This window comes from Drosophila ficusphila, unplaced genomic scaffold, assembly GCF_018152265.1.
Source record: "Drosophila ficusphila isolate 14025-0441.05 unplaced genomic scaffold, ASM1815226v1 contig_198, whole genome shotgun sequence".
NCBI lineage: Eukaryota > Metazoa > Arthropoda > Insecta > Diptera > Drosophilidae > Drosophila > Drosophila ficusphila.
In genome coordinates, this window is record NW_025064092.1 from 14,087,043 (window position 1) to 14,112,507 (window position 25,465).

General features: G+C 52.4%; 9 protein-coding genes across 10 annotated transcripts; 5 read left to right on the top strand and 4 right to left on the bottom strand.

Moving 5' to 3' along the window:
* The first annotated feature begins 1,750 nt into the window (after positions 1–1,750).
* LOC108097357 (protein RFT1 homolog) lies at positions 1,751–4,069 on the top strand. The gene is made up of 4 exons (XM_017199597.2): positions 1,751–1,943; positions 2,034–2,248; positions 2,309–3,566; positions 3,630–4,069. Exons 1-4 carry the CDS (start codon positions 1,884–1,886, stop codon positions 3,765–3,767), a joined length of 1,671 nt encoding a protein of 556 aa, XP_017055086.1. The 5' UTR covers positions 1,751–1,883; the 3' UTR covers positions 3,768–4,069.
* Positions 4,070–4,407: 338 nt separating this feature from the next.
* LOC108097201 lies at positions 4,408–6,636 on the top strand. The gene is made up of 3 exons (XM_017199346.2): positions 4,408–4,695; positions 4,774–5,080; positions 5,537–6,636. The coding sequence occupies exons 1-3, from the start codon at positions 4,507–4,509 to the stop codon at positions 6,418–6,420; spliced, it is 1,380 nt and encodes a 459-aa protein (XP_017054835.1). The 5' UTR covers positions 4,408–4,506; the 3' UTR covers positions 6,421–6,636.
* Positions 6,637–6,888: 252 nt separating this feature from the next.
* LOC108097202 (UDP-N-acetylglucosamine transporter) lies at positions 6,889–9,614 on the bottom strand. Of its 2 annotated transcripts, XM_017199348.2 has the most exons (3): positions 9,139–9,614; positions 8,910–9,029; positions 6,889–8,533 (listed from the first exon to the last, which is right to left on the bottom strand). In XM_017199348.2, exons 1-3 carry the CDS (start codon positions 9,149–9,151, stop codon positions 7,596–7,598), a joined length of 1,071 nt encoding a protein of 356 aa, XP_017054837.1. In that variant the 5' UTR covers positions 9,152–9,614; the 3' UTR covers positions 6,889–7,595. The 2 variants fall into 2 exon arrangements, with proteins under 2 accessions (XP_017054837.1, XP_017054836.1); XM_017199347.2 differs by lacking the exon at positions 9,139–9,614 and having other exon boundaries at positions 8,910–9,126.
* Positions 9,615–10,015: 401 nt separating this feature from the next.
* On the top strand, positions 10,016–11,517 carry LOC108097203 (translation initiation factor eIF-2B subunit beta). Its single transcript, XM_017199349.2, has 5 exons — positions 10,016–10,181; positions 10,241–10,327; positions 10,380–10,836; positions 10,906–11,291; positions 11,358–11,517. The coding sequence occupies exons 1-5, from the start codon at positions 10,126–10,128 to the stop codon at positions 11,428–11,430; spliced, it is 1,059 nt and encodes a 352-aa protein (XP_017054838.1). The 5' UTR covers positions 10,016–10,125; the 3' UTR covers positions 11,431–11,517.
* Positions 11,518–11,576: 59 nt separating this feature from the next.
* LOC108097204 (glycerol-3-phosphate phosphatase) lies at positions 11,577–12,912 on the bottom strand. The gene is given in 3 exon segments (XM_017199350.2): positions 11,577–12,349; positions 12,518–12,595; positions 12,597–12,912. Coding segments are annotated over 3 exon segments (918 nt in total). The 5' UTR covers positions 12,909–12,912; the 3' UTR covers positions 11,577–11,821.
* A 1,307-nt stretch (positions 12,913–14,219) lies between these two features.
* LOC108097199 lies at positions 14,220–16,857 on the top strand. The gene is made up of 3 exons (XM_017199344.2): positions 14,220–14,946; positions 15,501–16,082; positions 16,171–16,857. Exons 1-3 carry the CDS (start codon positions 14,248–14,250, stop codon positions 16,759–16,761), a joined length of 1,872 nt encoding a protein of 623 aa, XP_017054833.1. The 5' UTR covers positions 14,220–14,247; the 3' UTR covers positions 16,762–16,857.
* Positions 16,858–16,902: 45 nt separating this feature from the next.
* Positions 16,903–18,975, bottom strand: LOC108097200 (WW domain-binding protein 11). The gene is made up of 5 exons (XM_017199345.1): positions 18,797–18,975; positions 18,614–18,739; positions 18,457–18,554; positions 17,221–18,398; positions 16,903–17,157 (listed from the first exon to the last, which is right to left on the bottom strand). The coding sequence occupies exons 1-5, from the start codon at positions 18,858–18,860 to the stop codon at positions 16,965–16,967; spliced, it is 1,659 nt and encodes a 552-aa protein (XP_017054834.1). The 5' UTR covers positions 18,861–18,975; the 3' UTR covers positions 16,903–16,964.
* A 171-nt stretch (positions 18,976–19,146) lies between these two features.
* LOC108097276 lies at positions 19,147–21,504 on the top strand. Its single transcript, XM_017199474.2, has 4 exons — positions 19,147–19,684; positions 19,741–20,619; positions 20,672–21,014; positions 21,082–21,504. The coding sequence occupies exons 1-4, from the start codon at positions 19,351–19,353 to the stop codon at positions 21,461–21,463; spliced, it is 1,938 nt and encodes a 645-aa protein (XP_017054963.1). The 5' UTR covers positions 19,147–19,350; the 3' UTR covers positions 21,464–21,504.
* Positions 21,505–22,860: 1,356 nt separating this feature from the next.
* On the bottom strand, positions 22,861–25,461 carry LOC108097275 (activating signal cointegrator 1 complex subunit 2). The gene is given in 6 exon segments (XM_017199473.2): positions 22,861–23,978; positions 24,052–24,271; positions 24,274–24,329; positions 24,392–24,994; positions 25,052–25,212; positions 25,272–25,461. Coding segments are annotated over 6 exon segments (2,214 nt in total). The 5' UTR covers positions 25,389–25,461; the 3' UTR covers positions 22,861–22,921.
* Between the last annotated feature and the right edge of the window lie 4 nt (positions 25,462–25,465).

A 25,465-nucleotide genomic window follows, 5' to 3' on the forward strand; every position in this document is an offset into this window, starting at 1 on the left:
AAAGAGGCTTGGTTGGAGATCGCAGGTCTGGTGGCAGTGAATCTCTCAGTTGATCGTATTTGACCGGATTAAGCACTGCACTGTCTGCACTTGAAGCAGGTATTTCTTTTTGATTTCTTTGAGTGGACACATTAACACACAAGAGCGCAGATTCAGGGCGATAAGGCCAACGAGAGCGAGCGAGACAGGGAGCAGCCGAGATAGAGATACAAGATAAGTGAGACAGCCAAGAGACGCCAGACAACAAGACAAAAACAACAATGACGCGGCCGAAGCGAAGACGCAGCCTCGCACTGCACTTGAAAAAAAGTTGAAGCAAGCTTGCAGCACACATGAAAACATCCAATCCGACTCCCAACTCAAGGGCTCCCATCTCCGAGGTATTTTCGCTGGCAAGTGCTTTCTTTGCATCGCACTCTCCGCTCTGATGAAAGCCAGCCACGAAGCACACGCGTTTTCTGCCAGTGCACTGGCTGGCTGGGGCTCAAGCACGTTTCAATCTCAATCATTCGGGGCTGGGCTCCGGGAAAGGTTTACGTTTACGTAGCTGGCGCTGCCGCTGCCGCTCAAACAACAATGAGAAGTCGCGCTGGTACGTCATAATATATTTTTATCTGATTACCTGGCTGCGAAGCGCGCTAGAGGTGGTGAGCCAATGAAGACCCAATAGAGACGAAGAGCTCTTGGGTCACGAAGGACCCCAGGGATCCTGGTAGAGCGTGGCCCAAAGAACTGCTTTCCGCATGAAGCCTCTCGCGCCAACAAAGCTCGTGACTGAACTGATCCCACCTCCTAAGCTCTGAGTGGGTGTTCCACAATGCGTATTTAAATTGAGTTTTCGGAGCCCAAGTTCGTGCCTCCGAAACTATCGAGCTGCGAAATCCTGCGCCGTGTCACGCGTTCACCCACAGAAGGCCGAATGGTCGAATGGCCGAATGGCTGAATGGCTGACAGTGGCGCCGGTCGCCAGGGACCAAATGGGAGCCAGATTCCGACGCTCCGACGCTCCGACCGATCCCACAGAATCGTGCGTTAGTCCGTCCAGACACACAACACACACCCCGCCAGAAAGATACTGTATCTGTGCTGTATCTGTATCTCTGCATCTGCGGCGGCTCCAGGCGACTGGAACAACATCATCGCTCGTCTGTCTGTCACCCGTGCTGCTGGCATTGTTTCTGTGGCTGTGCCTCTTGTTGGGGCCCGTGTAATTTTTTTATTTTTGCGTGACTCTCATGTCAAGATTTCATCTTTGCAAATCTCACTGGTCCGGTGGCGTCAGTCTCTAGATTTCCGAGATCAAAACTGAAAAACTTGACTTTATGCTTTGTAAAATTTCTTCCGCAACGAAGTATTTGAAAAAGGCATCGTACCTTGGTAACAAAAGATTTTTAATAAATTTTTAATAAATTTTTAAATCTTAAATTTAAGTTACTTTTAATCTGCTTTTATGCTGTCAATAAACCATTTCATATAGCATATAGTTAGACGCCTAACTTAACAACATACCAGTTCACCAAACTTAACATTTGAGATTAACGTTTCTAATCAGAATCATTTTGACAGTTTTTCTTATCAGATAAAAGGCCGTTGGGTACAAGTCAAATTTAGACAGTGATGCCAATTTTTTGGCACATTTGGGGAGCAGCCACTAGGATCGGTGGGGAACATTGGAGGCCAAACATCGATAAAGAAATTTAAAAAAAAAACTGAAAACATCGATGCATCGAACAACTTTGAAACATCGATACTATCGTTTGTTAAACTGATTTTTTTTGTGTTGTTTTGGCCAACTAAATAGCTAAACAGCCCGTTTCTACCGTTCTTTGCCACTTGAAGGCGACTTCTGGACACAGATCGGAGGGGCCTGGCCAACGGGTCGGATGGCGCGCAACGTGCTCGAGAGCAGCCTTCTGGGCGCCGGCTTCAGCATCATCTTTCAGGTGAGGTTCCCCGGGTTGCGTTCTATTTTCTCTGGCCCGGAACCCTGGGGCCGGGCATTACTCATCCACCGAGTGTCTTATCGCCCGCAGATACTGTGCCGCATCCTGACCTTCGGCATCAACGCGTACATCGTCCGCCATGTGGGTCGCGAGGTGCTGGGCATCATGAACGTGCGCCTGCTGCTCCTGGAGAGCACCCTGCTCTTCCTGTCGCGCGAGGCCATCAACCGGGCGGCCCTGAGCGCCAACGCCCAGCAGGGCGACCGCTGCTCTTGGGCGCAGCTAATCAACCAGATGTGGCTCACGTAAGTAGCCGGGCATGTCCCTCCCCGGTGGCCACCAATGCGAACTCTCCCCATCCGCAGGGTGCCCATATGCGCGGTTCTGTGTGCTCCCTGCCTGTACATCTGGTTGAACTGGCTCTCGGCGGTGGACGCCGTCTACGCCCAGCAGTACGAGTTTGCCTGCTACGCCGTGGCCCTGTCCTGCGTCCTGGAATTGCTGGCCGAGTCCGCCGTGTTCGTGGCTCAGGTGTTTTGCTTCGTCAAGCTGAAGATCCTGCTTAACACGCTTCACATCCTGGTGCGCTCGGCCATCTTTCTGTGGATCGTCACCGGCGACCGCAGCGCGGCGATCAACGCTTTCGCGATCGCCCAGCTCTCCAGCGCGGCCACCATTGTCCTGGGCCAGTACGGCTTCTTCTACCTCTACCTAAGGGGCATCAAGGCCTTCGGGGCCCAGCAGACGCGGAAGAAGCCACCGGCCCCAACAGCCTGGCAGACTTCGCTGTACGAGCACATGGACGACTTCCCCTTTAAGCGGCTGAGCGACTTCCTGCCCGGCGTGATGTTCAACCCGAACGGGAAGCACTTGAACCGGGAGCTGCAGACGCTGACCCTGAGCTTCGTGAAGCAGGGCGTGCTCAAGCAAATCCTCACCGAGGGCGAGAAGTACGTGATGTCCGTGTCGCCAGTGCTGAGCTTCGGGGAGCAGGCCACCTACGACGTGGTGAACAACCTCGGCAGCATGGCCGCGCGCTTCATCTTCCGGCCCATCGAGGACAGTTCATACTTCTACTTCACACAGACACTTTCGCGAGACATCAAGTTGGCGAAGCAGCCGCAGGAGCGCGTCCGCCAGGCGAGCAGCGTTCTGAACAACCTGCTACTGGGCGTAAGCTCCATCGGCCTGATTGCGTTTGTCTTCGGACAGAGCTACTCGCACCCGGTGCTGCTGCTCTACGGCGGGCCGGACTTCGTGGTCGGCGGACTGCCGCAGAGCCTGCTGCAGTGGCACTGCCTGGCGATCTACCTGCTGGCCGTCAACGGGATCAGCGAGGGCTACATGTTCGCCACGAACACCAGTCGGGACATTGACAGGTACAACTACCTGATGGCCATCTTCTCGGTAAGCTTCCTAGTGCTCTCCTACATCCTGACGGGGATCTTCGGACCAGTGGGGTTCATCTTTGCGAACTGCATCAACATGCTGAGCAGGATTCTGTACAGCACGTACTACATCCGGCACCAGTTCCGCCCCCTGTCGCTGGATCCGCTGCTGGGCCTCTGGCCGGGAAAGCTCTTCGGGAGCACTCTTCTCTTGGCCGGGATCGTCTGCTATTGGGTGAGCTCCGCATGACGTTTTCCTTTGGATACCTGCTATAAAATCTCCTTCTTCCTTCTACAGTACCAAAGTTCTGGTCTGGCCACACACCTGGGAGTGGGTGTCCTGGCCGGACTCGCCTGCCTATTGTCCTGGGCGCTGGCTCATCGAGACCTGGTGCGACTGGCTTGGCGCTATGGTCGCCGCATCAAGATCGAGTAAGGGCACTTGTGTTTAGACCGCAATGAGACGCACAGTTAGAAGTTACAACATATTTATACATAGCTGACAATTGTAAATTAATTCCGAAACTAAGATGTGTACTTATGAAGTGTTTGTAGAGCCTTGATTGCTTATCTAACGTTAAGACTTGCATTAAAAGACAACGATAGCTTCTTAATATTCATTTGTTACTAGGAAAGAATGTTATTACCGGAGTCACCCATACTCTGAAAGTTAATTGTTATTGGTCCAAATTTAAAATAGTTAAAACAAATAAACTCAAGGATTTAACGAAATGCAAATCATTGTTAAACAAATTAAGGGGCCTACATACAACTGTAAATTTTAAATTGCCTGTGGAACGTCATACATCTTTTTTTCACCAGTTGGTTCGGTTTTAAACACTAGTCCAACGGAAACTATAGCAGGTAGCCGCCACTGATAATTTTTACAAACTTCATATAGGAAGTCTGTTTATGCAGAAATTATCCGTTAGATTTCGGCTATGGCTGGCTGGAGATGGGCAAACGCATTTATTCTTTGTGCGATTCACAAACTCGACACATCCGAGTTTCCCACCAATCAGGGCTCTGACCGGTGATGCCAGATGCTAGGTCTCAATTTGGTTGTGTTTGTATTGTGAGAGGGTACACTATTGCAACATGTGGCAACTCTCTCTAGCGCGCAAGTAACAAACATTTTGTTTTGTTTGCTGCGATTTCGGGACACGCCGGTGACCATGAAGAGAAGCAAGGACGAGGACAAGGAAGAGTCGTCTCCGCAGCCGACGACGCATAATTCTATCGCTGGTAGTAACGGGCCTGAATCCGCATCTTCGGCGGCCAGTTCCGCAGTGGCGGCCACTTCATTCGCGGTTTTCGAGGCAACCGCAGTAGGAGCCTCTGTTCGCACGACAGGACGCGTTAAGGTGAGTGCGAAATCCTTGCACCCCGCAGGCATTCCCTTGCTCGCCAGCGCATTACCTTACCGGTTGCATCTCCTCCAGAAACCCAAACAAGTGTATGATCCCTCGGACAACTATGTGTCTCGGGCCAGCAGCAATCGCAGTTCCCTTGGTGGGGCAGCTGGATCAGCAGCCGTGGCTGCCACCACCGCCCAGTCACCGCCTGACAATGGGGCTGCCAAGGACGCCAGCGATTCCCAGGACTCCACACCCAGCCCAGCGCTTCCCGAGCAGCAGCCGTCGCAAAGTCGCAACTTCGACACGTGCCAAAAGTGTGCCAAAAGCGAGCCGAAACGCGGTTCCGGACACAAAAGCAACTTCCTCACTTGCAAGGGCTGCATGCAGAAATGTAAATATCCAGTTCCCCTATTATCACAGACATCTGCCATCTTACAATATTAAGTGCATATACGAAAAAAAAAACCTGCAATATTTATAAGCATAATCGTTATGCCTAACTTACAGCCATTAGCAATTCAAGATACCCAATGTTAGTAACAGGTAGAATATCTATAAAGTATACCCACAGTTTGCTCACTCTTAGTAACATTACCATTTAGGTCAATTGTTGAAAATTTTGCCATCTGATTGCTTTCTTTCTTTTTTCCGTATTTTTAAATTGCTTCGAGTTTCATATAAAAAAGAAAATGATACCTACACATTTAGATGTTCCATTTTATATTCTATAAAAATGACTATTTCCTTCCTTGTCTTAAGCAAGATAAAAGTCTTTTAACAGTTTTTACACTTTTTTACTTTAAAAGCTAAAAACCGACGTTTTTTTCCTCTGTTCGTATTATTTCAGGGCACTTTCCTTGCTTGCCTATAAACTTCGAGAACCAGAGCCTGGCCCGCAAGAAGTACAAGTGCGACAAGTGTCGCTACTGCCAGGTGTGCAACGTTCGCGGTCGGGACTTGGCCATCTGCAGCACCTGCGTGGCGGCCTACCACGCGGACTGCAACGACCCCACAATCAAGCAGAACAAATCCGTGGACACCAATCCCAAATGGAAATGCTTTAGATGCGAGGCGAGCAGCAACGGAAGCAACACGAGCCCGCCTAGCGAAGAGCAGACGTCGGGCAGGAAATCAAACGCTGGCCGCGACGACCAGTTAGTGGTGGCCAGAAAATCCAATGCGGGCCGCAAGAAGCGCATCAAATCCGAGCCCACAGGCCAAGAGAAGCCAGCGAAGATCGAGAAGCTGGGCAAGCGCAGTCCGCCACTGAAAACTGAGGTGAAAAAGGAGAGGAGCGAGGAAAAGAATGAGGAGCAACGAGATCAGCCAGTGGTGGTTAAAGTAGAAAAGGTTGAAGAGGACGAGAAGGGTTGGGAGCCCGCGCAGCCAGAGAGTCAGGGCGAGCAGGAGTCATTTCAGGAATTGGTTCCCTCACGTCTTACGCCACCGCCAGCACAACATGCAGCACCAGATTGCTCCCTGAACTTTAGGGGGCAACCGGTTTCCACATGGTCAGTGGAGCAGGTCGTTGGCTTTGTGGCGAAGCACTATCCGAAGGAAGCGCACGTGTTCCGTTACCAGGACATCGATGGCGCCTCCCTGCTTCTGCTCACCCGCCAGGATGTGATGAACGGATTCGGCCTGAAGCTGGGACCGGCGCTGCGCGTCTTCGAGCTCGTGATGTCCCTGCAAAGTCGCTCTGACGATGTCAGACTCGCCTGGTTCGAGTAGCGGCCTACCTCCTTAGCTCCTAAGATCACGCGCCCCCCCGTAACTTTATCCCAATACTCTCATCTAGAGCCATCGCCAACCAATAAAAGCTTATATTAAGTCTTCTGGCGAACGGCTTTCATGCGCTCCAGTTTTAAGTTTGTTCTTCATGTAACTCCACCCATGCAAATGCACATACTTTGTAAATGATATCTGCTATATTTGCAAATAACTATACGTTTTTGTGTTTAAATGCTTTTTGGGAAGTGGAGGGCCCAAAGTTATGTTTCTTGTTGACGGGAAGTTATGAAAAAGGTAAATAAACAAACGCACGTGACACTTTAGTGGGCAATTAACCTCGTCAAAACAATTTGGGACGGTCTCGTTAAAAAGTTACGAGCATTTAGATAAGGTGAACAAGAATTCTTAAGTTAAACCTATGAAATTTCAAGAAAATGTTCTTTTTTCATACAATTAGGAACTGAAATATGCAACTTTTTTTATATTTTTATTAAAACACAGTGGCAAATTATTGAGAATAACGTGGTTTCGATGTGAAATCGCACTTAAACCGCTTGGCGAGTAGTTCGACTTTAGCATATTATTGGATAGCCCAAAAATAGGTATTTGCGAAAGAAAATATTATAGGGAAGAGAAAATTTACTGATGGACATTTCTAAGCAATGTGAGCAACAATATTATAGTTGTTTACGGGCTTTCGAATGTTGAAACAATATATGCCTAGTTAATCATTACACAAAATGCAAAGAATTCTTCTAGCGTAACATTTTTTTAGTTAATTCGTCATTAATTTTTAAGTTGATATTTACATAAGTAAACATACATAGGTCAATAAAAGAATATATCCAGTAAATATTCTTGGTATTTCGTGGCTTTGATAAACTAATTCTTAAAATGACCTAAAGTTTTTATAATTTTAACGACTACGCTTTAGTTCAGGTAGTGTATACCTTAATAATAGTTAAAGTACATAAATAATTAAGTATTTTTATGGTGTTTCTTTTCCCTTGCATGGGAAATATCGATTCTTCAGGGAGAAGTGCTACGAATTTTCCAGACATTAATATCCACTCTTACTTATATACACACAACTTGGGGAATATCAAGAACATTGGATGTAATCGTCGGCCTCCGGGTTGTGGAAAATACTGTTGACAGATCCAGATAACTTGGAGCTAGACACGGGGCAGCAGCTTTTCCTCGTCGCCGCCGGGAGCCTGCATACTGGATTTCGGCGCCGATCTCGCCGGGTCGTAACCATACAGGAAAATTGAAGCGATGACCAGACCAGCTCCAAAGGTGAACTGCAGCGTAAGGTTGAACTCAAAGATGTAGATGGAGGCCACGCACGAGATGATGATGGCTAGCGAAGTGGCAAAGCCTTTGAGTATGTTGTCCGCATACTTGACCACTACGGCCACGATCAAACCGCCGCCGGCCTGCAGGAGTACCAGGTACCAGACAAACAAATCGTAGCCGTGGAAGAAGCCTTGGTCGAAGATCCTGCTGCCATCGTTAACGACGCAGGTGAGCAGGCCAAAGGGAATACTGAGCAGACTTAGTTGCACGTTCCTCATCCACACGGAGATCTCGGCTCCCTTGAGGATCTTTTCGAAGTAGATGCCCGCAAATCCGGAGAGGAAACAGGCGCCTAGGGCGGCCCACAGTCCGAGCATACGGTTCTGTTCGGGGGCTGCTCCTCTAGAAGACGCCGTGGCCGCAGCTGCCGCTCCACCGGCCGAACCAGTCGCCGGAGCCTCTGTTTGAGCCAGCTGCACTAGCACAATGCCCATCACCAGCAGCAACAGCGCGCCCCACTGAGTGTTTAGCAGCTTGCGCCGCAGGATAACCACCGCAAACATGGCCGTGGTAAGGATCTTCAGCTGATACGTAACTTGGTAGGTGGCTGCGTCCAAGTGGGAGGCGGACACGTACAGCAGGTTGTTTTGAACAATGTATACCAGCGACGGCACACATACCTTCAGCGTGTCCATGGGGTTGGCAACAATGGTCTTGTGCAGCGAACGGACAAACTTTTGGGCATCTTTGCCCTCTTCGTTGAAGACCAGGAACAGGCACGTGATGAGCTTGGCGAACTCGGCCATTAGGACGGCTACAAACAAGGGTGTTAGAAGCGATTAGAAAACAAGGCGAATGTGAACGAAAACAAAACTCTTAGGTGTACTTTAAACCCTCAAAAGACTCTACATTAGAAGACACAAGCAATTTATGTATATCTAACTTTCTATGGGCGAGAGTGGGTGCCGCATGCGGAAGTGACTTCTTATCAGCTTCCTCGGCTCCCGCCTGCTGCTACTTCCCCGCCTCCTCTTTCGCTATTGCTTTTGCCTTCGCTTTTCTGATGATGTTGCTGCTTGCGTGGACAGACAGACCCACGTCGAGCTCTTGAGTTCTCGGAACTGTCGCTAAGCCCTGAACTTGATGACCAAGCGAGACCAATGACCTGAAGTCGAGACTTGAATACTAACCCGTGGAGCTGAGGAAGATGTCGCCGGGCCGGGTGCGGGCGTACCGCATGCTGAGCCCCAGGATGGCATTTTGCAGGGTCAGCGTCAGCAGGCTGATGTACTTCAACGTGTTGGCGTTCACTAGGCGGCGGGGATACGAGTAGGAGTATGAGTATGTGGCAGGTGCGGGCAGAAGCGCCATTTCAGTTCGGCTGGAGCGACACCAATCGACTGGAGGCTAACTACTCACTGTGTATGTTCATGCTGCTCCGCTCGAACTATTGTTTTCTAAACTCCAAAACCAATAGAGCCAAAGGCAAACAAACAAAAGAGTTAGGCACACAAATTGTCTTGACGCAGGCCTTTCTGGCCAAGATCGCTCAGTCTTCGTTGGTGCGCTGATCTGATCCGATCCGATCGACCCGTTCGAGAGAAAAGCAGACGACTCCGTTCCGCGCGACACGTAAACAACAATTTGAGCCCCAAGCTTCGGCCAGCGGCAACTTTTTTATCGCCGCTACGCTGTGTGGTTGTTGCAGTTGTTGCTTTCGCGGCAGTGGACGGCTTTCGATAGACCCAGTGATGGCATTGCAGCGGAAGCATCGCTGAATGCTAATAATATAAATTCAAAAGTGCATATAAATATATATATGTATGCACAAAATTATTCTGCTGACTCCTTGTTTTCATGTCGAAGTGCTGCCGCGAAGTTCTGTTTTTATTTGTTCAGGTGTGGTTGAAGTTAAACTTTGCAACTGAAGCAGCCATAAAAAAAACACCAAAACCTGTAACCGGCTAACCAAGTTGATTAGTTTTCCAGTCGGTAGAAAAATAAGCTATTTATAGTTTTTTTTTATAAAGCAACAACAGATGTAAATGTCTTTTATAAGGTAGAGTGAATCTACTGCATATACAACTTTTCGATTGTTTCATGTAGGCCATGCCACTTGTTGTAAGCCGCGTGTCCAATCCTGCATGGTTAGATTGCTGAATGTTGCCAGTTACAATTTGACACTATTTTTCAATATTAAAATGTTGCATCTTAACTTTTATATTTTGCCGCTTTATTGCACAAGTCCGCTGATTGTTATCGATAGGGGGCTGTTTATCACTCGTGCGTGCTGTGGGAGCCCATTTATCGATAACGCGGGGCCGGGTGGCGATTTCAGTGGCATATTAACAAAACAGTTAGCGAAACTTGCAAGTTTCTGAGGAGTTGTGAAACTCAGCAACCAAGATGCGCGAACAGCCCCTGAAGGAGGTGACCCAGCTAATCCACGCCATCAAAGTGGGGTGAGTGGGCTAAGATACCGTAAACCCGTAAACGCTACTAAGGTGGCTATTTTCTGCAGGATGGTGGAGGGCTCCTACAGCATAACGAACAAGACGCTGGATATATTCAAGTACATCATCATGAGCAAGAGCTGGCAAAACGCCGAGTGAGTTGGGGATGCTCTCGCCTGGATCAACTGTTACATACGTTATTTGCAGCGCCCTTATGCAGATTGTGCGTGCCCAGTGCAAGATCCTGCAGGCAGCTTTGCCCCAGGAGACGGTAACCTCGAACATCGCAAGGAGGATCCTAAAGCTGACGCGCGAGGAGTTCGATCTGCTGCACGCCAAGGTGCAGCACTTTGCTGACGACTCTCAGGCCTCGCTATCGCTCCACAAACTGGTCACCCAGACCAGTGAGAGTAACGTGAGCGTGGACTACTCGGTGCCTCAGCAGGGATTGCGCGAGGCGTTGCTCGACCATCTGCAGGAGGTCGAGACCGAGCTGGAAACCAGCTCGGAGAATATATGCGTACAGGCCGAGGAGCATATCCACTCTTCGGAGATCATCCTGACACTAGGACACTCGCGCAGCGTCGAGAGTTTCCTCAAGCGTGCGATCAAGAAGCGCCAGTTCCTCACCATCATTGTGGCCGAGTGTGCGCCCGCTTGTCGGGTGAGTTGTGATACAGTCGTTAAATAATATCCTGTATATACCCAACATATTACCGCGTTTCCAATACAGGGCCACAATCTGGCTGCCAGCTTAGCGGGCGAGAAAAACGTGGAGATTGTCGTGATCCCAGATGCGGCCATCTTTGCGATGATGTCGCGCGTCAACAAGGTAATCATCGGCACGCACAGTGTGCTGGCCAACGGCGGACTGAGGGCGGCATGTGGAGCTTACACGGTGGCCTTGGCCGCCAAGCACTACTCCGTGCCAGTGATCGTGCTGGCGCCCATGTACAAGCTGTCGCCACTGCACCTGTGCGAACAGGACGCCTTCAACATGGTCGGCTGCGCAGAGGACGTGATCCCGTATGACTCGATTCCCGCCCGCGAGGCAAAGGTCTACAGTCCCATGTTCGATTATGTGCCACCGGAACTGGTCACCCTGTTTATATCAAACACGTACGTAGTAATTGTTTCCCTCTTGCTCTTTACTGTGCTGTTACTATCCATGATACTATTCTTTAGCGGTGGCCACGCCCCGTCGTATGTGTACCGCCTACTCACGGAACTTTATCACCCCGAGGACCTGGAGATTTGAAGTCGTGATTGTCTCGGTTAGGTTTTCTTCGCAAAAAATCATTCAATAAACGCTGACCTTGAGTTCGGCAGAAAAAGGCTTCCTGAAGATTGGTTTGATTTTAATTCGCTGTAGCAACGCCTCAGAAGAACTTGCAGCCTTGATAGTAAACACTTGTAAACATGCTTTTATTCGTTCAAAAGTAAATGCCTGAGTGACCAATCAACATTGTTAACAAACAGAGTTTTGTTTATAAATATTGAACAGTATTTAGTTTTGCTTAGCAGCAATAACAAGTCATCATGCGATGGATTGGTTTAGCTGTAGGAATAACTTAACTTGCACCTTATGCGTTTATAGTTGCTTTCAGGTAGCTATTTTCATTTCATATTCGCGTGACAGAGTCTCGAGTCTATTTTTTTATGTTTTCGAGGAGCTGAGTAAAATCCGCCAGGCTGTCCGCGTAGTAGTCCGGCTGGGCTTCCTCTGGGGCGCTTAGCATGTCCTCCTTGGTCAGGCAACCGCTGAGCACCAGCAGGGACTGGAAGCCGCAGGCCTTCCCGAACTGCACGTCTTGCACCAGGGTGTCGCCGATGAAAATGCAACGCGCCGGGTCCCGGATTTCAAACATCTCGCCGAACATCTCGCCCAAAACGGGCGACGGCTTGCCCAAGAAGGTAGCCTCCCGCCGGGTGTAGCGCTTCACGTGCTCCAGAAAGTCAAAGAATCCGGCCACGTTGAGGTTCTCGGCCAGAGGCATGATGACGTCGCTGCCCCCGGCTATTAGCTGGCAGCTCTCGTTCTCCTGCAGATGCCTTATGGCCTTGGCGAGCTCCACGTACGACAGGTCCAGGTGGATGTCGAAGAGCACTGCTCCCACGGGCTTCTCGATGGCCAGGTGATCGACGAGCGAGGCGGCGGTCAGGTGCTCCTTGACTTGCTGCGAGGAAAAGCGGGATCTTTATAACAAGCTCAGATCCAAGTAGTTAAAGCTAGAGCTATTGGCAGCAAAAGAATGGCAATACTTGGGTTGCCTGCGACTGCTCGGCATATTGAGTCAGCTTTTCCTTACATTGCTTGGCCAACTAACTTTTCTATTTTCTCTTACCAGCGACTCAAACTCAATGTTGTGCTTACGCAACGTCTCGTTGGCCTCCAGGGACATGAGGGAGAAGACCCTCTCTCCCCGGCTTGTGCTTCTGCAGGTACCTGACGATGGTCTTCACCGGGTGCACGATGTCGTCCTCCTGAACATCCCGGGCGCCTATGTGCCGGAACTTCTCCATGTAGCCCTCTTCGGAACGGAAGCTGTTGTTGGACACGAACTTAACCTGCTTGCCAGCCGCCTTTAGAGCGTTAACGGCGGGTCCGGTGTTCGGGATCCAGCCCACCAGGAGCCATACGACCCCATCGCAGTCGCTGATCACAAGGTCGAAGGAGTCAACGAACTGGCGCTGCTCCTCCAGGCTGAGCTTCAAAATGTGGCGAGGTGGCGACATGAAAATGTTGTGGGCTGTGTGGGCTTTTCGCTCTTTATGAACAGATGCTGGTTGCGCGCGCACGGAAGTTCCACAGCCGACTGACTGCCTTTGCCGGCATTTAACCCTCAATGTCAACGCATTGACATTGGCTCCCCGATTCCACGGCCACCGAAATATACATACGTGTGTATGTCAGGTATATATCTTTTATTACACGATTTAGCCAGCCGAGCTGAGTGCTCGTCCGATAAGATTCCGTATGTAAATAGATGCCACTTCTGGCTGGACGCGGCATGAAAGACGCGTGAGCTGTCTATTTCCTGCTTATCATCCGCAAAAATGTACTCATTGTTTTTTTCAGAACATTTGGATTTTTGAATGTAGGTGATTAGCCATTTGAGAATGTAATCCGATTGTGATCAAATTCTTTATAAAAATTTACAAAACTTGCAAAAGGAAGCCCCAAATCTTCGCATCCAGAGCCCACAACTATCACAATTTTGATCCGAATTCAATGTGTCGGATCTCTAAAAATATTTCCTCAGCAAATTGCGTTTAAATTGTTGCATTTTTTGAATACTCACCTTGTCAGATTTTTCATGTAACTCCCAAAATTCACTTAAAGGTGCAAAAATAATAATAGATTTTTTAACGAAGGTCTATTAATTGAAAAGAGGTCAAGTAAGTGAGGGCGATGTGCGGGATTATCGATCGGCGCGGTGCGAAGGCCTATTGTTTACATCGTTACAGGTTGCAATTCGTTTTTAGTGGTTCCGTCCATCTTGCAACTAAGCATGCACAGGCACAGTGAGCTCTCGACAAGGCGAACACTTTAAGAACGAAACGGACATGGTACACATATGGAAATCGTTTGTTTTGCCTCCATCACCTAGAGCACTGTGCTGTAGACCCGGGCCACACGTCAATGCCTTGACATTGATTGCTGCGGCACTTGGCCGGCGGAAACGGCGAAGAACGAGGAAGGGAAAAGCCGCTGAAACGGAACGGAGGAAACCACAAATGGGCAGCAACTCAAATTCAAATGTAACATTTCTATTGGCGGTGTCCGGAGAGACTTGTCCCCACCTCGGGGAAAGCTAAGAACAGGCCGACGGGCGTGCACCCGATATGTCTGCGCCGCTCTGGGTTTAGTTTGCTTCCTCCCGCGTTCCCATATATCACAGGTCCAATCGATTGCGGGCCCAGTTAGTTTAGTTAGGCGTCTCTCAGATAAGATACGGAGTACGAGTGGCGAGCGCTCGCGCAGAAATCCACCAGAAGAGCCCATTCTGGCCCCAGTGCTTGGAGCGACTGTTCCCGCCGGTTATACAACACACACGCAACAAAGCTCTGAAAAATGTCCGCGCTGGCCAACGGAGGACAGGCGGAGGATCTGAAGATCCTGGGCCAGTTGAAGAGCATCGAGCAGATCAACGAGCAGCGCCGCCTCTTTCTGAGCAGCACGATCAACGAGGAGGCGTCGGAAGGCCCAAATGGTGAGAGCAGCCCGGAGGAGAGCCTGGAGAAGGGTCTAAAGCAACTGGAGGCGGGCGAAGTGCCCGAGGAGGTGGCCCCGGCGACGCAGCAGCAGGAAAAGTCGCCCGAGCAGGCGGAGCAGCCGAAGCCCCAGCCCCCAAGCACGCTCACCCTAAACGTGAAGTACGCCACGCTGCCGAGTCCGAGTGTGGTGGCCTTGCGATCGCCGCTCTCGCCGCCCCCCAAGCCGCCCATGCTGGGCCGCACCCGAAGCATAGGCTCCGGCGACGGCAAGAGTCCCGTGGGCAACGGCGCACCCAGGCCCGACGGCCCCCTGATCCGACAGAGCTTCCCCGAGGGCGTGATCCTGGCTGCACCGAGCGCCCCGACCGCGCCGCCAGTTACCGCGGCCGAAGAAGCGCCGGCCACTGTGTCTGCCCGCCACTACGAGGGACTCATCGAAGAGCTGCGCTGCCCCGGCTGCGCTGGCGCCATGAAGGCGCCCATCCTGCTCTGCAAGAGCGGGCACAGCGTCTGCGAGCAGTGCACCCGCATCCTGCTCATGTGCCCACTGTGCAAGGTGAGACGACCGGCTGACGTCAGCGCCCGTTTTGGTTCGGCTGTTGACGCCTCCCGCGGGCTTCTTATCTAGTGACGTACTTGCGCGGGTAGAAACTAGGAGAAATTGCTAGGGAGCAGATTGCCACTATCGACGCACGAAGTGATCTCCAGTACCGATTACTTGTGTGCCCTGCGGTGGCACCTTTAATCGATTCTCAAGAGGAGACACTATCTCCACCGAACATAGATAGATAGATACACCGCTTCTGCTTGTCCGTTGGGAGTACTTTCCATACGTTCTGCGTTCCTATAGAAGCAAAGTGGGAAGTTCTTGCTATCCGATCATGATATTGATAAAATCGGATTGCAGACGTCCACAATGCTTAAGTTTGAGTAATGTGTCCGTGCAATTCCCCCGAGGAGTGCTTATCGCAGCGGGACTTCAAATAGCTGTAGGGCCAAACGTTGTATTCTACGTTTTGTGGAATAAAAGAATGCGGAGGCATTTTTAAGGGACGAACCCAACGATTCACGTTCGTAGCACAGACTAATTCCCCTTGTTTTGCTCCCCAGGAGGCCTTCACCTCCTCCCGATCGCTGACTGTGGAGGCGCTCTGCGCGAAGGCGCACTTCCGGTGCGGCCACGCCGCCGGCGGGTGCCAGGTGCGGATGCCGGTGGTCCTGCTGCCGTGGCACGAGCAGCAGTGCATGTACAAGCCGATGAAGTGCTTCATGGGGCGCGTGTGGGGCGACTGCCGCTGGCAGGGCCGCGAGGTGCAGTGGAAGGAGCACCTGGAAGAGCAGCACGCGGACCGTCTGTTCCGCGCCAGCAGCGCGCACCTCGAGTGGAACCTGGGCACGCGTCGGAAGCCGCTCACCGGCTACTACGTCTTCCAGGCGCACGACGAGATGTTCAACTTCTACGAGATACACGACCACCAGCGCATCCTGTTCACCATGACCTGCACCTCGAACCGGCGGGACAGCAAATACAACTACGCCTTTGAGGTGGCCATGCTCCAGCCGGACAACGAGGCGATGTCCATGACCCAGAAGTTCCCCGTGCACAGCGAGTACGACAAGGACATCCTGATGGAGGGCACTTGCGTCAGCATCCCGCTGGCCGAGCTCAGCCGCTTCCTGGACCCCGATAAGGTCAGTTCATCGCCGGCACGGTACGGCTGGTTGTCTGGTAACTATTCTGAGTTCGGAATTCTGAAACTGAAACCCCTTCCACCGACAGGTTCTTCACTATCGCGTGAGTGTGGTGGCGGTCAAGTCGCCGCGCCGCGCGAAACCTCCCCGCCAGAGTCTGCCTCAGCCTGCGGACCTCGAGCAGACCGCCAATGGCGGGGGCAACGGCAAGAGCGTGCCGACCAGCATGATAATCACGCGCACATACAAGGAGGCCATCGGCGAGGCAGCCGCGGATAGCAGGGCCGAGGCAGCCGCTCCGGACTCGGAGGAGGACGCGGCTGCCGGCGGCGGTGGGGCTGATGGGAGCGGAGCGCCGGAACTCGTGCGGAAGTGGGGCACGCCGCAACTGCACTTCAACCGGAAGTATCTGCGAAACACGCTGAACGACTCCTCGCCTCTGGAGGACGAGCTACGTCCTCTGGCCGCGGATCTGCGAAACGGACACGGCGACGACAAGCTGTCCCAGTGCAGCAACAGTACGAGCTATACGAAAAAGGTGTCCGACTCGCTGCGGCGGAGCTTCCGGGCCCTCAAGGCGGACATTGTGGAGATGCGGCCGTTCAGCCGGAAGGCGGGCAAGTCGGGATCCTCCTCTCCGACCTCTCCGATCTCTCCGGCCCAGACCAATGGCAACTAGTGGATCCACGGGTGTTTTTCCTTTGTATTTCCTATTACTCCTTAAAATGTTCTAAAACTTGAAGCATGTAAATACATATATATTGTTTTTAATCCACTCAAGGATGTTCTGAATTTTTGACCCAATGAAACGCCTTGAGTGTTCGTTTAGATGACACTTTATCTAGGACTTAGACTACACAACTTACAGAACTCCCGGCCGGCCTACAGCAGGCCCTGCATCTCGTTCATGAACTGCAGATAGGCGTCGTCCTTCGTGGGCGGCTTGTTGTGTGCCTCGGAGGGGGCGTGGTGGCCATCGCTCGGTGCGTGTCTGGGCCTTGCCGTCCGGCGCTGATCCTCGCGCTTCACGCGCAACGTGGAGGGCACGAAGCGGGTGACGTCCGCACTCAGGTTCCTGGCAAGCGAGAAGAGTGTAAGCATGACAAAACAAAAATTCACAAAGCTCTGTGAAGCGCACCTGATCTGTGGCTTGGCGGTGATGGTGGTCACCCCCTTGGCCGAGTCCTTGGGCGGACCGCCGCCGCCCTGCTTGTTGTGGTGGGCCAGGCGAGGGGGCAGACCTGGTGGTGGCCCCGGCGGCATCCTGATGCCCATTCGGGGCATGGGCCCCAGGCCGTGCGGTGGCCTCGCTCCTGGCGGCGGTCCGGGAGGCATGCGCATGCCGAAACCGGTGCCCGCGTGAGGTGGTCGCAATGGCGGAGGGCGGTACATGATGCCCGGCGGGCCTATGTTGTGCATGGGCGGCAGCTGCGGCAGTTGAGGAGGCGCTGGCACCGCCGAAGCAGGGGGCAGTGGAATAGTCGGCAAGGTCGGCGCCGTTGGAGGCGCCGGAGTTGGTTGCGACGGCGGGCCGGAGGAGGATTTTGATGTAGCAAGCTTGGCCGGCGGTTCGGCCATTTCTGAGTCCTCGTCCGGATCATCGTTGTTGTCGCTGTCGCTGCTACTGGCCGTCTTTCGGTCCGAGCTGGAGGCTCGTTCCTGGCGCTTTTCTACCTCCGCGTCCTCGTCCTCGTCGCGCAGTCTGTTTAAATCGTCCTCCTCGGCCGCCAGCCTGCGGTGCTTGCGCTTGTGCACGTGCTCCATTTCCTTCATGAAGTCATCTATGTTTTGGTTGTTCGGCTCGGAGGACTCATTTTCCTTGCCCTTGCTCCTCTTTGGCGCCTCCTGCTCCTCCTCCTCGACCTCGTCGTCATAGTCAGTGTTGCCCTCGGCATCGGAATCGAGTTCGGACAGTGCAAACAGGTCTGGTGGCGGTCCCGGGGGCACTCCCAGCCAATCTTTCTCTTCATCCTCCTTCGCCTTGTCAGTTTGCGCCTCGCAGGCCGACGCATCGCTGTTTTTTGCGACGCCCGGTGGTGCACCGGGGGCGTAGGGCGGTAGGGCCATGGTCATGGGAGGCGGGGGAAGGCGTATCCCAACGGCGGCTCCGAAGCCCCCGACAATCGGCCCCCCAGCAGAGCTGGTAGGACCGCCCGGAATGGCCGCAGACACGGGCGCGGGCAGTGGGATCTCGTCGATCTGAACGCTCTGGGCGTGCTTGACGCTCTCATAGTACTGCTGCTTCTTCAGGCGCTTCTTTTCGTACTCCACCTCCTTTCGCTTAAGGTCCGCCCAGTGCTCAGGCTCGTCGTTATGCTGAAAGAACAGGGAGGCGTTTAGGGCTCCATCCCGGTGACCAGGGAGACAAACTTACGTAGAGTCGCATCACCCGGTCGAAGGTTTCCTTCAGTTTCTTTCGCTTGTCGCGAAGCACCTTCTCGTTCAACGGCGACGGCTGCAGCACGTTGTACTCTATAAAACGGAGGCACTGTGTCAGTGGCTGGCTCTAGGCTAACTGCGCGCTTACCCACCCATCTCGTCGATTTTCTCCATCTCTTCGAGAATTTGCGAAGGGTCCTTGTTCTTCAGCACCGCCGCCCGCACCATTTGGCGCTGCCTCTTGTTCTTCTTAAGCTCCTTTTTTCGGGCCTCCTTGCCTGAAAGAAAGCGCCTGGTGGGTCAACACTTCGTCGTGGGCCAACTATTGTACTTACGCGCCTGGTCTGTGGGGTTCATGTACTTGCCACTCTTTGTGGTGTTAATAGAGCGGCGCCCCATCTTGCCGGCAATCTTTACAATGTTAATTTAACAAAATAATACTTTAAAACTTAGCGGCGGTGTTGTTTTCTTTTTGTTGCCCCAAACACTAGTGCTGGTCGCTCAGAAAGTCGCTAGAAAGTGCGGCCACACATAAAATCAGCGGGAAAAAGCTAACGGCTATTAAGGGGTTGGAGGCATTACTAAGCCCTTCCATTTAATAACGAAACTTTATATAAAAAATTTGTGTCCCCTGTCACTCACACTCGTTCACTCTTGTATTGCTCAAAAAATGACAAATACTTACGCACTAGGTATCTGTTGAATTAAGTTTAGCATTTATAGAAAACTTTAAATTAAACTCAGTACAAATGTAGATCTTGACATTCAATTTACCCGCTATGCGCTAGTGCCCGCACTGCCGCTAACAGAGCAGAAGTGGACGTTTTCCAACACCCGGCAATCGTGCCACAAAAACTGGCGGGATACAAATTTAAAGTCGACGCTCGAAATGTCGTCCGCGAGTGACCCGGAAAATAGCCTGATCAACCTCTTCTTGGACTGCAGGCTGAGCGACGACGATGAGCCGGTGGCAGGTTATCAGCCACTGGAAGCCACCAGCCAGGCAACCCAGTCGCAGTGCCAACTGGTTCTTTTCAAGTCGCCGTGCAAGGCGCCCCAATCCCAAATGCGAATGAGTGCTTCATCTGCGGACGCCGACGAGATCATCGTTATTTCTGATGAGCCGGTGGTCAGCTACCTCTACTCTTCTCAGATGAGCAGCTCCTCCGAAGAGCCATTGGCACAGACATACAGCGATTTTATCCCTGAAACGGATGACAGCCGTGAGTTTTCGATGTGATAGTAAAATGACAAGTTTATCCCTTTTCGATCGCCGTAGGTCCTGTTTCCCCGGGAGCTTTAACCGACATGGATTCGCGTCTAAAGCAACGCTCTCCGGATAGAAGTCTAGACAAGCTGGCCAACCCCACGAACCGCTCGGTGGTGACACGCAGTGGTCGCGCGGTCAAAGTGCGCATGGACAAGGAGTTCGACTACTCCTCCTCCCAGTCGAAGGGCGACGGCGAAGAGGACTCCGACGACGACGATGACTACCAGCAGGCACTGGAGCTCAAGCGGCTGGGTCGCAAGCGGGTCAGCCTAGAGCATAGCAGCAGTAGTGCCTGCAGCACTGACACCAGCTTCTCCTCTCCGGAGGGGGCTCCCACCATCTACCTACAGCTGGGAAGCCAGGTGGCTCTCGTCAAGCGCGATCCCCTCGCCGATCTCTCCTTGGACGACGACGAGGACCTCAAGACAAAGGTGCACAAGTTTCTGGGCCTGATGGCGGCGCGGCGCAGACTGTACAACCCGGCGGACGACAGCGATCCGGTGCCGGAGGAGGACGAGAAGGTGGTGTCGCCTCAACATGTCCAATGCCGGCTGATCACCCCCACGCCCACCAAAAAGGACACTGCGTCGCCCAAGCCCATTGTTTCGCGTTCATCAATGGATATTTCTGTTTGGTGGAGGCTAGCTATAGCGCACCGTGATCCGCCCACCCTAGAGGAGCGGCAAGCGAAGGCTGTCGACGACTTTGTGCTGCAGGCCAACGCCAACTCAGCAGAGGAGCAGACGCCCGACCATCTCAAGACGCCCATCGACCTGAGCGAGCTGCCCAGCAGCAACCATGTGGCGGTAATCTGCCGCCGCCACAAGGAAAGCCTCATCTGCCTGAAGCGGCACCCGCTCTTTTACGGATTTGTGGAGTCGCTCAATCGTAAGTTGTCCGTCCAGCGTTGAGCCGCCGAGTCTGATCTCCTGCATTTCAGCGAAAACCCCGATCAGCATGTGTCACCCAATGGCGGTGACCTACCGCGAGAGCAGCTTCGACCGCTGCAAGGATGCCCTGGCCAAACAGCTGTTCAATATCTTAAACCATGCGGTCTTCCACTGCGGCCTGCAGGCGCCCATTAACTGGAAGCGCGGCATGGCCATACCCAGCCTAAGCGAGCTGTCCGTGGGCGACTCCGGGCAGCGCACCGCCCGCATCCTGCTGTCAGAGCGCATAAGCCAGCCGGCCATGCTCGTAAAGCCGCTGCTGCACGAGATGTGCCATGCGGCGGCCTTCGTTTTTAACCGGGAGACAGGGCACGGCGACAACTGTCGCAGATGGTGAGTTCATTTTAGTGCGTCAAAATTAAACATTCCGTGAAAATCACCCACTTTCGTCCACTTGCAGGGCGTACCAGGCAAAGCACGCGCTCCCGGAGCTGCCAGCGATCGACGACTGTGAGGTCACCTTCAAGTACACCTGCTCCATGTGCGCTCGTTGCTCCTACGGAAGGATCCAGTTCAGGACGGAGCAACTGCGCTGCCACTACTGCCAATTCGAGGTGGGGGTCAAGCCCTTTCACCAAGACGACGTGTACCAGGGCACCCGGCCGGACACGACGATGACACCGTTCAAGTCCTTCGTCCGGGAGCACTACCTCAAGCTGGGCGAGCGGGGGGGTGGCACGCACAGCTCCAAGATGATACAGCTCAGCGGGGAGTACGCGGAGATGAACTCTCCGCCTGATAGAGAAACCCGATCGCGTAGGGTAAAAAAAAGAGGCCAATAGAAGCAGTCATTCATAGTCATTAAATAAGACTCTAAAGTGTTCATGCATATCATAGTTAGATCTACAAAGATTCGAACTAAGAGTAATATAAGCAAGTAAGCAATAAGAAGTAAAATATTCAAACTATGTATGTATGTATGTTACAGCACCTAATACTATTAATCTAAAATTAAGTGTAAAATGGAAAGAAGATTCGTTAAGTTTTGGAACTCAAATGAAAGTGGAATATTTGAACAAGAAATATATATATTTGTTTAAAAAAACACAAGTTATTCACAATTCACTCGCGAAACGGTCCCGTTGGCTTCCATAATCCAGATGCAATCTAACATAGAGTCAAAGACTATAGAATATCAAGATGTTGCATGACCTCAAAAAAATCGTTCTATGGTGGGTCTTGATATGGAGACCCACATTACTTTGCACTTTTAAAGGCAGCTAAGACCATATACTCAATTAGTTCGCCGCGCTTCATGAAGCCCGGTGGTGTTGTGGTAGATGCTATGCCTCGTGTACATGAAGGCCCGGGTTCGTATCCTCGCCGAGCCCAGCCATATCATAAATTGTTTTTTTTTTTTTTTTTGTGTAAATTAATTAATTATTTTATTTTTACATTTTTTTTTCAATTTTTTGTTTTTATATTTTTTTTCGCGTTCATGCAAGTGGTGAACAGCCTGATACAATTATACAAGGTAGTCCACTCGGCAAAATCCATAGTCCCCTAATTTAACTTTGTCAAGTAAGTGTGAGTGAAACGGCTACATTGTGCTTCAGTTTGACAAGCAGGCACGCACTGAAAATAAGGGACCAAAACCGAACGAGTGGACTACGTTGTATAATTGTATCATGGTGAGCAGCAAAATACCCTAAAACGCGTATGTACACGCGCATGTGTGAAAATTTAACGACACAATTATCTGAATAAGGAACATTATTAATATTGCACCTATGAATTCTTTAATTTAATTATTATAAACGAAAAATGATGATTTAAATGAAAATTAAAGAAAATAAAATAATAATGCTTTACAAGTCTGATATACCCTTCTACTATTGTAAAGTGTATAAAGCCCGATAAACTGAAAACTAGCAGCTGTGAACAAATTCCCAATTTGGGAACACGACGAATATTAAAAACGAAGACGAAAGCCGAAAGCAGCAGTTCGTCGTGTTTCTATTTTTAGATTTTCCCTTTTTACCCCGACCGACCGCATCATGAAGCTCGAAACAGAAACGAAAAATTGTTTGTATGGGATGCAACATCTTGATATTCTATAGTCTTTGATAGAGTGCACCGCTTACTTCCGAGGTTACATCTGTCAAATAAATGTAACCAGCAAGGCTAGGGCTTGTTCCAGCCATTGCTACCCAAAGAAGACTCAACACTGATGGCGAAATATTTTTGTACTAAATACATTTATTGGTTTCTGCTCCAACTGAATCCGGGGCCTCGCGTTCCTAGCCCATCATTCCTTTGCTACGCTTGAAGGCTGCTCCGGCCTTGCGGTTGTGGTTGGCTCGCGACGACTTGTGGGCTTCCTTCTGACCTCTGCTGCGCTGAGTCTGCTGCGTCTGGCCCTGGCCCTTGGGAGCTCCCACCACAGAGGGGTTGGAGTGCTGTACGCCGCTTCCCCCCCCGCCGCTCCTCTGTCCGTACTTGGCCAGCTGGCGCTGCTGGTAGCGGGCACGGGTCACTTCAGGGTTTTCGCAAAAGTCCCTGCTGCTCCGCTTCCCCGCCTCCGCATCCGCATCCGAGGTGCTTTCGGAGCTCTCTTCGTCGTCGTCCTCCACCTGGTCCTGGGCTTCGTAAGCAGAGTTGGAGGCCGCACCCTGGAGCCTTGCCCGCAGCAGACTCACTGGCGGCGCCTGGCCCTCGTTAAGTGCCTCGTAGCTGTCGTCGTACTCGTCGTCGTACTCGCCGCCTTCCTGCGGGCCCTCCTCTACCAGGGAGTACTGCTGGTAGCGCTCCTTTAGCTGCCCCAGGTCCCGCTTGTCGTCCAGCAGCTGTTCCGCATTCCGCGGCGCCCCGGGCAAACCCTTGCCCTGCTTTATGATGCACTCTGGCTGGTCCCGGGTCAGCACGTCGTAGCGGTCGCCGTCGTGAACGTTGAAGTGGCGCACGCCGGTCTGACGCTGCAGCTTGTCTTGTGGGTCGGGCGGAACGTACACCTCCTGCCGGTCCATCTGCGCCAGGTCCGGCGGCAGGTTGTCGTCCAAGATGGCGGCGATGGCCTGCTCGCTGTTCTCGTAGCGCGTGAGCAGGCGCCGGATGAAGCCCCTGCCCAGGTCGGGTAGTACGTCCAGCACAGCGGTCACCTCGAGGTCGAAGTCTCTAGCGGCTCCGTTGGCAGTCGGCGACGGCGGTGGCGAGTTGCGTGAGGAGTCCTCTTCGTAGTCCTCGTCCTCCGCCTCGCTGTCCAAGTTACTGGCCATGTCGTCGGCCATTGTGCCGCCAGGGCAGCTACTTAAGGCCTTCTGGTAGCCGGCGGTCACGAAGTCAACTTTGTAGTTCTTGCTGGCGGTACAGGGACGGTGGGTATGAATATAATTACCGGGACAGGAGAGATGGGTATGGGGAGACCACTTACATGCTTGGGCAGCGTTGGACCAGCAGCTCCATGTCGTGCTCCAGGGGAAACTGCCGCTGATAGTCCACCACGAAGGTCTGCGCGGAGAGGCACTCCTGCAGCAGCTCCACTAGCTGCTGGCCGCGCCGCGCCTCCATCTGCAGGCTGACCACACAGCGCACGACGAGAAGGAACTGCTGGCGCGTCTCGTTCAGCCAGCGCAGAGAGCTGGCCCCCGGTTGACCATGTAGATGTTCTTGTAAAGCATCGGCACCGTCATGTCGTAAAAGTTGGCGATGCTGCGTAAACGAAAGGAAAAGCAGGTCAGCTAGACTGCGCCGATACCTCGTTCAAACCACACCTCTGGGTCAGACGCAGCTGCTCGACGGTCTCCACCAGATCGGGACAGAATTGTAGCAGCAGGCGCAACGTGTAGGCGCAGTCCAGCGCAAAGAGCACCACATCGTCGTAAGGCGTCTCCGAGTCAGCGTCCAACGGCGCTCCGCCGCCAGCACCCTCGCAGCCCTCGTTCTCAACCTGGATCTGCATGCTGAGAAAGGCGCTTTCATAGAAGGCCAGCGCCTCCTTCAGGTCCTTCCGGTATTCCGGCTGCAAGCGCAGAACCTTCCCGAAGATCTGGCGCAGCAGCTCCGCGTTCGAGGGCTCCGCGTCGCCCACGGCGATGAGCAGGTCGAAGAGCAGCGGCACCGAGATTAGGTAGTTGCTGTACAAAAGGCTGCTGTGCTGCTGCGGGCTGATCCACTCCGAGTCTGACTCCTCAGGTGTGCAGAGTCGCAGCACCACGCGCACCACGAGGTCGAGCAGCTGCTCGTAGAGAAGGCTGGCCTGCTCCAACTCCTTGTCTTGGATGTCATCGGGTTGACGGTAGTAGGGATTCGCACGCTGCAGGAAGGTGACAACGGCAGCCATGGCCGTCTCATCGTATACCATGTAGGACCAGAACCTGGCAGATACCACGTAAGGTTTGGTCGTGGCCAGGAAAGGAGTAGGTGGTACTCACTCGTGCTGGGAAAGGCTCAGCAGGAACTCCATGTCCTGCCGACAATTGGTAGCCGCAAAGGTCCACTCCTCCAGCGCGGCTCCGGATTTCAGGCGGCCATAGGAACTCATCAGGCAGAGGTAGCTGCCGAATGGCTTCTCGCGCCGCACCCAGTGCTCGTCCTGCCACGAAATGTCTGTATTAGTGTGCTCCTGACTAGTGCTCACTGGCGGTCACCTACCAGTGCCGGAACGTGCCTGCGCACCCCATCCTGACCGGAAAGCGCGAGTTTCAGTTCACCCAGCGGCAGCTTCTGTGGGTTGCAGCTGTTGTTGTTGCTGGTGTCGTTGTCCAGCATGGCGAAGAGCAGTCAACCTATTCCAACTGGAGGAAGTCGCTTTTGCGATTTTGGCGAAGTGTTGCTGGCGAAGTGAG

What these genes read in the sequence shown, in the direction of transcription:
- LOC108097357 (XM_017199597.2), top strand. Translation starts at nt 1,884, where the DNA reads ATGGCGCGCAACGTGCTCGAGAGCAGCCTTCTGGGCGCCGGCTTCAGC. An exon ending in GCTTCAGCATCATCTTTCAG is followed by an intron (nt 1,944 to 2,033) that starts GTGAGGTTCCCC and finishes TATCGCCCGCAG; the next exon opens with ATACTGTGCCGCATCCTGAC. An exon ending in CCGGGATCGTCTGCTATTGG is followed by an intron (nt 3,567 to 3,629) that starts GTGAGCTCCGCA and finishes TTCCTTCTACAG; the next exon opens with TACCAAAGTTCTGGTCTGGC.
- LOC108097276 (XM_017199474.2), top strand. Translation starts at nt 19,351, where the DNA reads ATGTCGTCCGCGAGTGACCCGGAAAATAGCCTGATCAACCTCTTCTTG. An exon ending in CCCTGAAACGGATGACAGCC is followed by an intron (nt 19,685 to 19,740) that starts GTGAGTTTTCGA and finishes CGATCGCCGTAG; the next exon opens with GTCCTGTTTCCCCGGGAGCT. An exon ending in ATTTGTGGAGTCGCTCAATC is followed by an intron (nt 20,620 to 20,671) that starts GTAAGTTGTCCG and finishes CCTGCATTTCAG; the next exon opens with CGAAAACCCCGATCAGCATG.
- LOC108097199 (XM_017199344.2), top strand. Translation starts at nt 14,248, where the DNA reads ATGTCCGCGCTGGCCAACGGAGGACAGGCGGAGGATCTGAAGATCCTG. An exon ending in TCATGTGCCCACTGTGCAAG is followed by an intron (nt 14,947 to 15,500) that starts GTGAGACGACCG and finishes TTTGCTCCCCAG; the next exon opens with GAGGCCTTCACCTCCTCCCG. An exon ending in GCTTCCTGGACCCCGATAAG is followed by an intron (nt 16,083 to 16,170) that starts GTCAGTTCATCG and finishes TTCCACCGACAG; the next exon opens with GTTCTTCACTATCGCGTGAG.
- LOC108097202 (XM_017199347.2), bottom strand. Translation starts at nt 9,090, where the DNA reads ATGGCGCTTCTGCCCGCACCTGCCACATACTCATACTCCTACTCGTAT. An exon ending in CATCTTCCTCAGCTCCACGG is followed by an intron (nt 8,534 to 8,909) that starts GTTAGTATTCAA and finishes CCTTGTTTGTAG; the next exon opens with CCGTCCTAATGGCCGAGTTC.
- LOC108097200 (XM_017199345.1), bottom strand. Translation starts at nt 18,860, where the DNA reads ATGGGGCGCCGCTCTATTAACACCACAAAGAGTGGCAAGTACATGAAC. An exon ending in GAACCCCACAGACCAGGCGC is followed by an intron (nt 18,740 to 18,796) that starts GTAAGTACAATA and finishes GCTTTCTTTCAG; the next exon opens with GCAAGGAGGCCCGAAAAAAG. An exon ending in ACCGGGTGATGCGACTCTAC is followed by an intron (nt 18,399 to 18,456) that starts GTAAGTTTGTCT and finishes CTGTTCTTTCAG; the next exon opens with CATAACGACGAGCCTGAGCA.
- LOC108097201 (XM_017199346.2), top strand. Translation starts at nt 4,507, where the DNA reads ATGAAGAGAAGCAAGGACGAGGACAAGGAAGAGTCGTCTCCGCAGCCG. An exon ending in GCACGACAGGACGCGTTAAG is followed by an intron (nt 4,696 to 4,773) that starts GTGAGTGCGAAA and finishes CATCTCCTCCAG; the next exon opens with AAACCCAAACAAGTGTATGA. An exon ending in CAAGGGCTGCATGCAGAAAT is followed by an intron (nt 5,081 to 5,536) that starts GTAAATATCCAG and finishes GTATTATTTCAG; the next exon opens with GGCACTTTCCTTGCTTGCCT.
- LOC108097203 (XM_017199349.2), top strand. Translation starts at nt 10,126, where the DNA reads ATGCGCGAACAGCCCCTGAAGGAGGTGACCCAGCTAATCCACGCCATC. An exon ending in ATCCACGCCATCAAAGTGGG is followed by an intron (nt 10,182 to 10,240) that starts GTGAGTGGGCTA and finishes TATTTTCTGCAG; the next exon opens with GATGGTGGAGGGCTCCTACA. An exon ending in AGTGTGCGCCCGCTTGTCGG is followed by an intron (nt 10,837 to 10,905) that starts GTGAGTTGTGAT and finishes TTTCCAATACAG; the next exon opens with GGCCACAATCTGGCTGCCAG.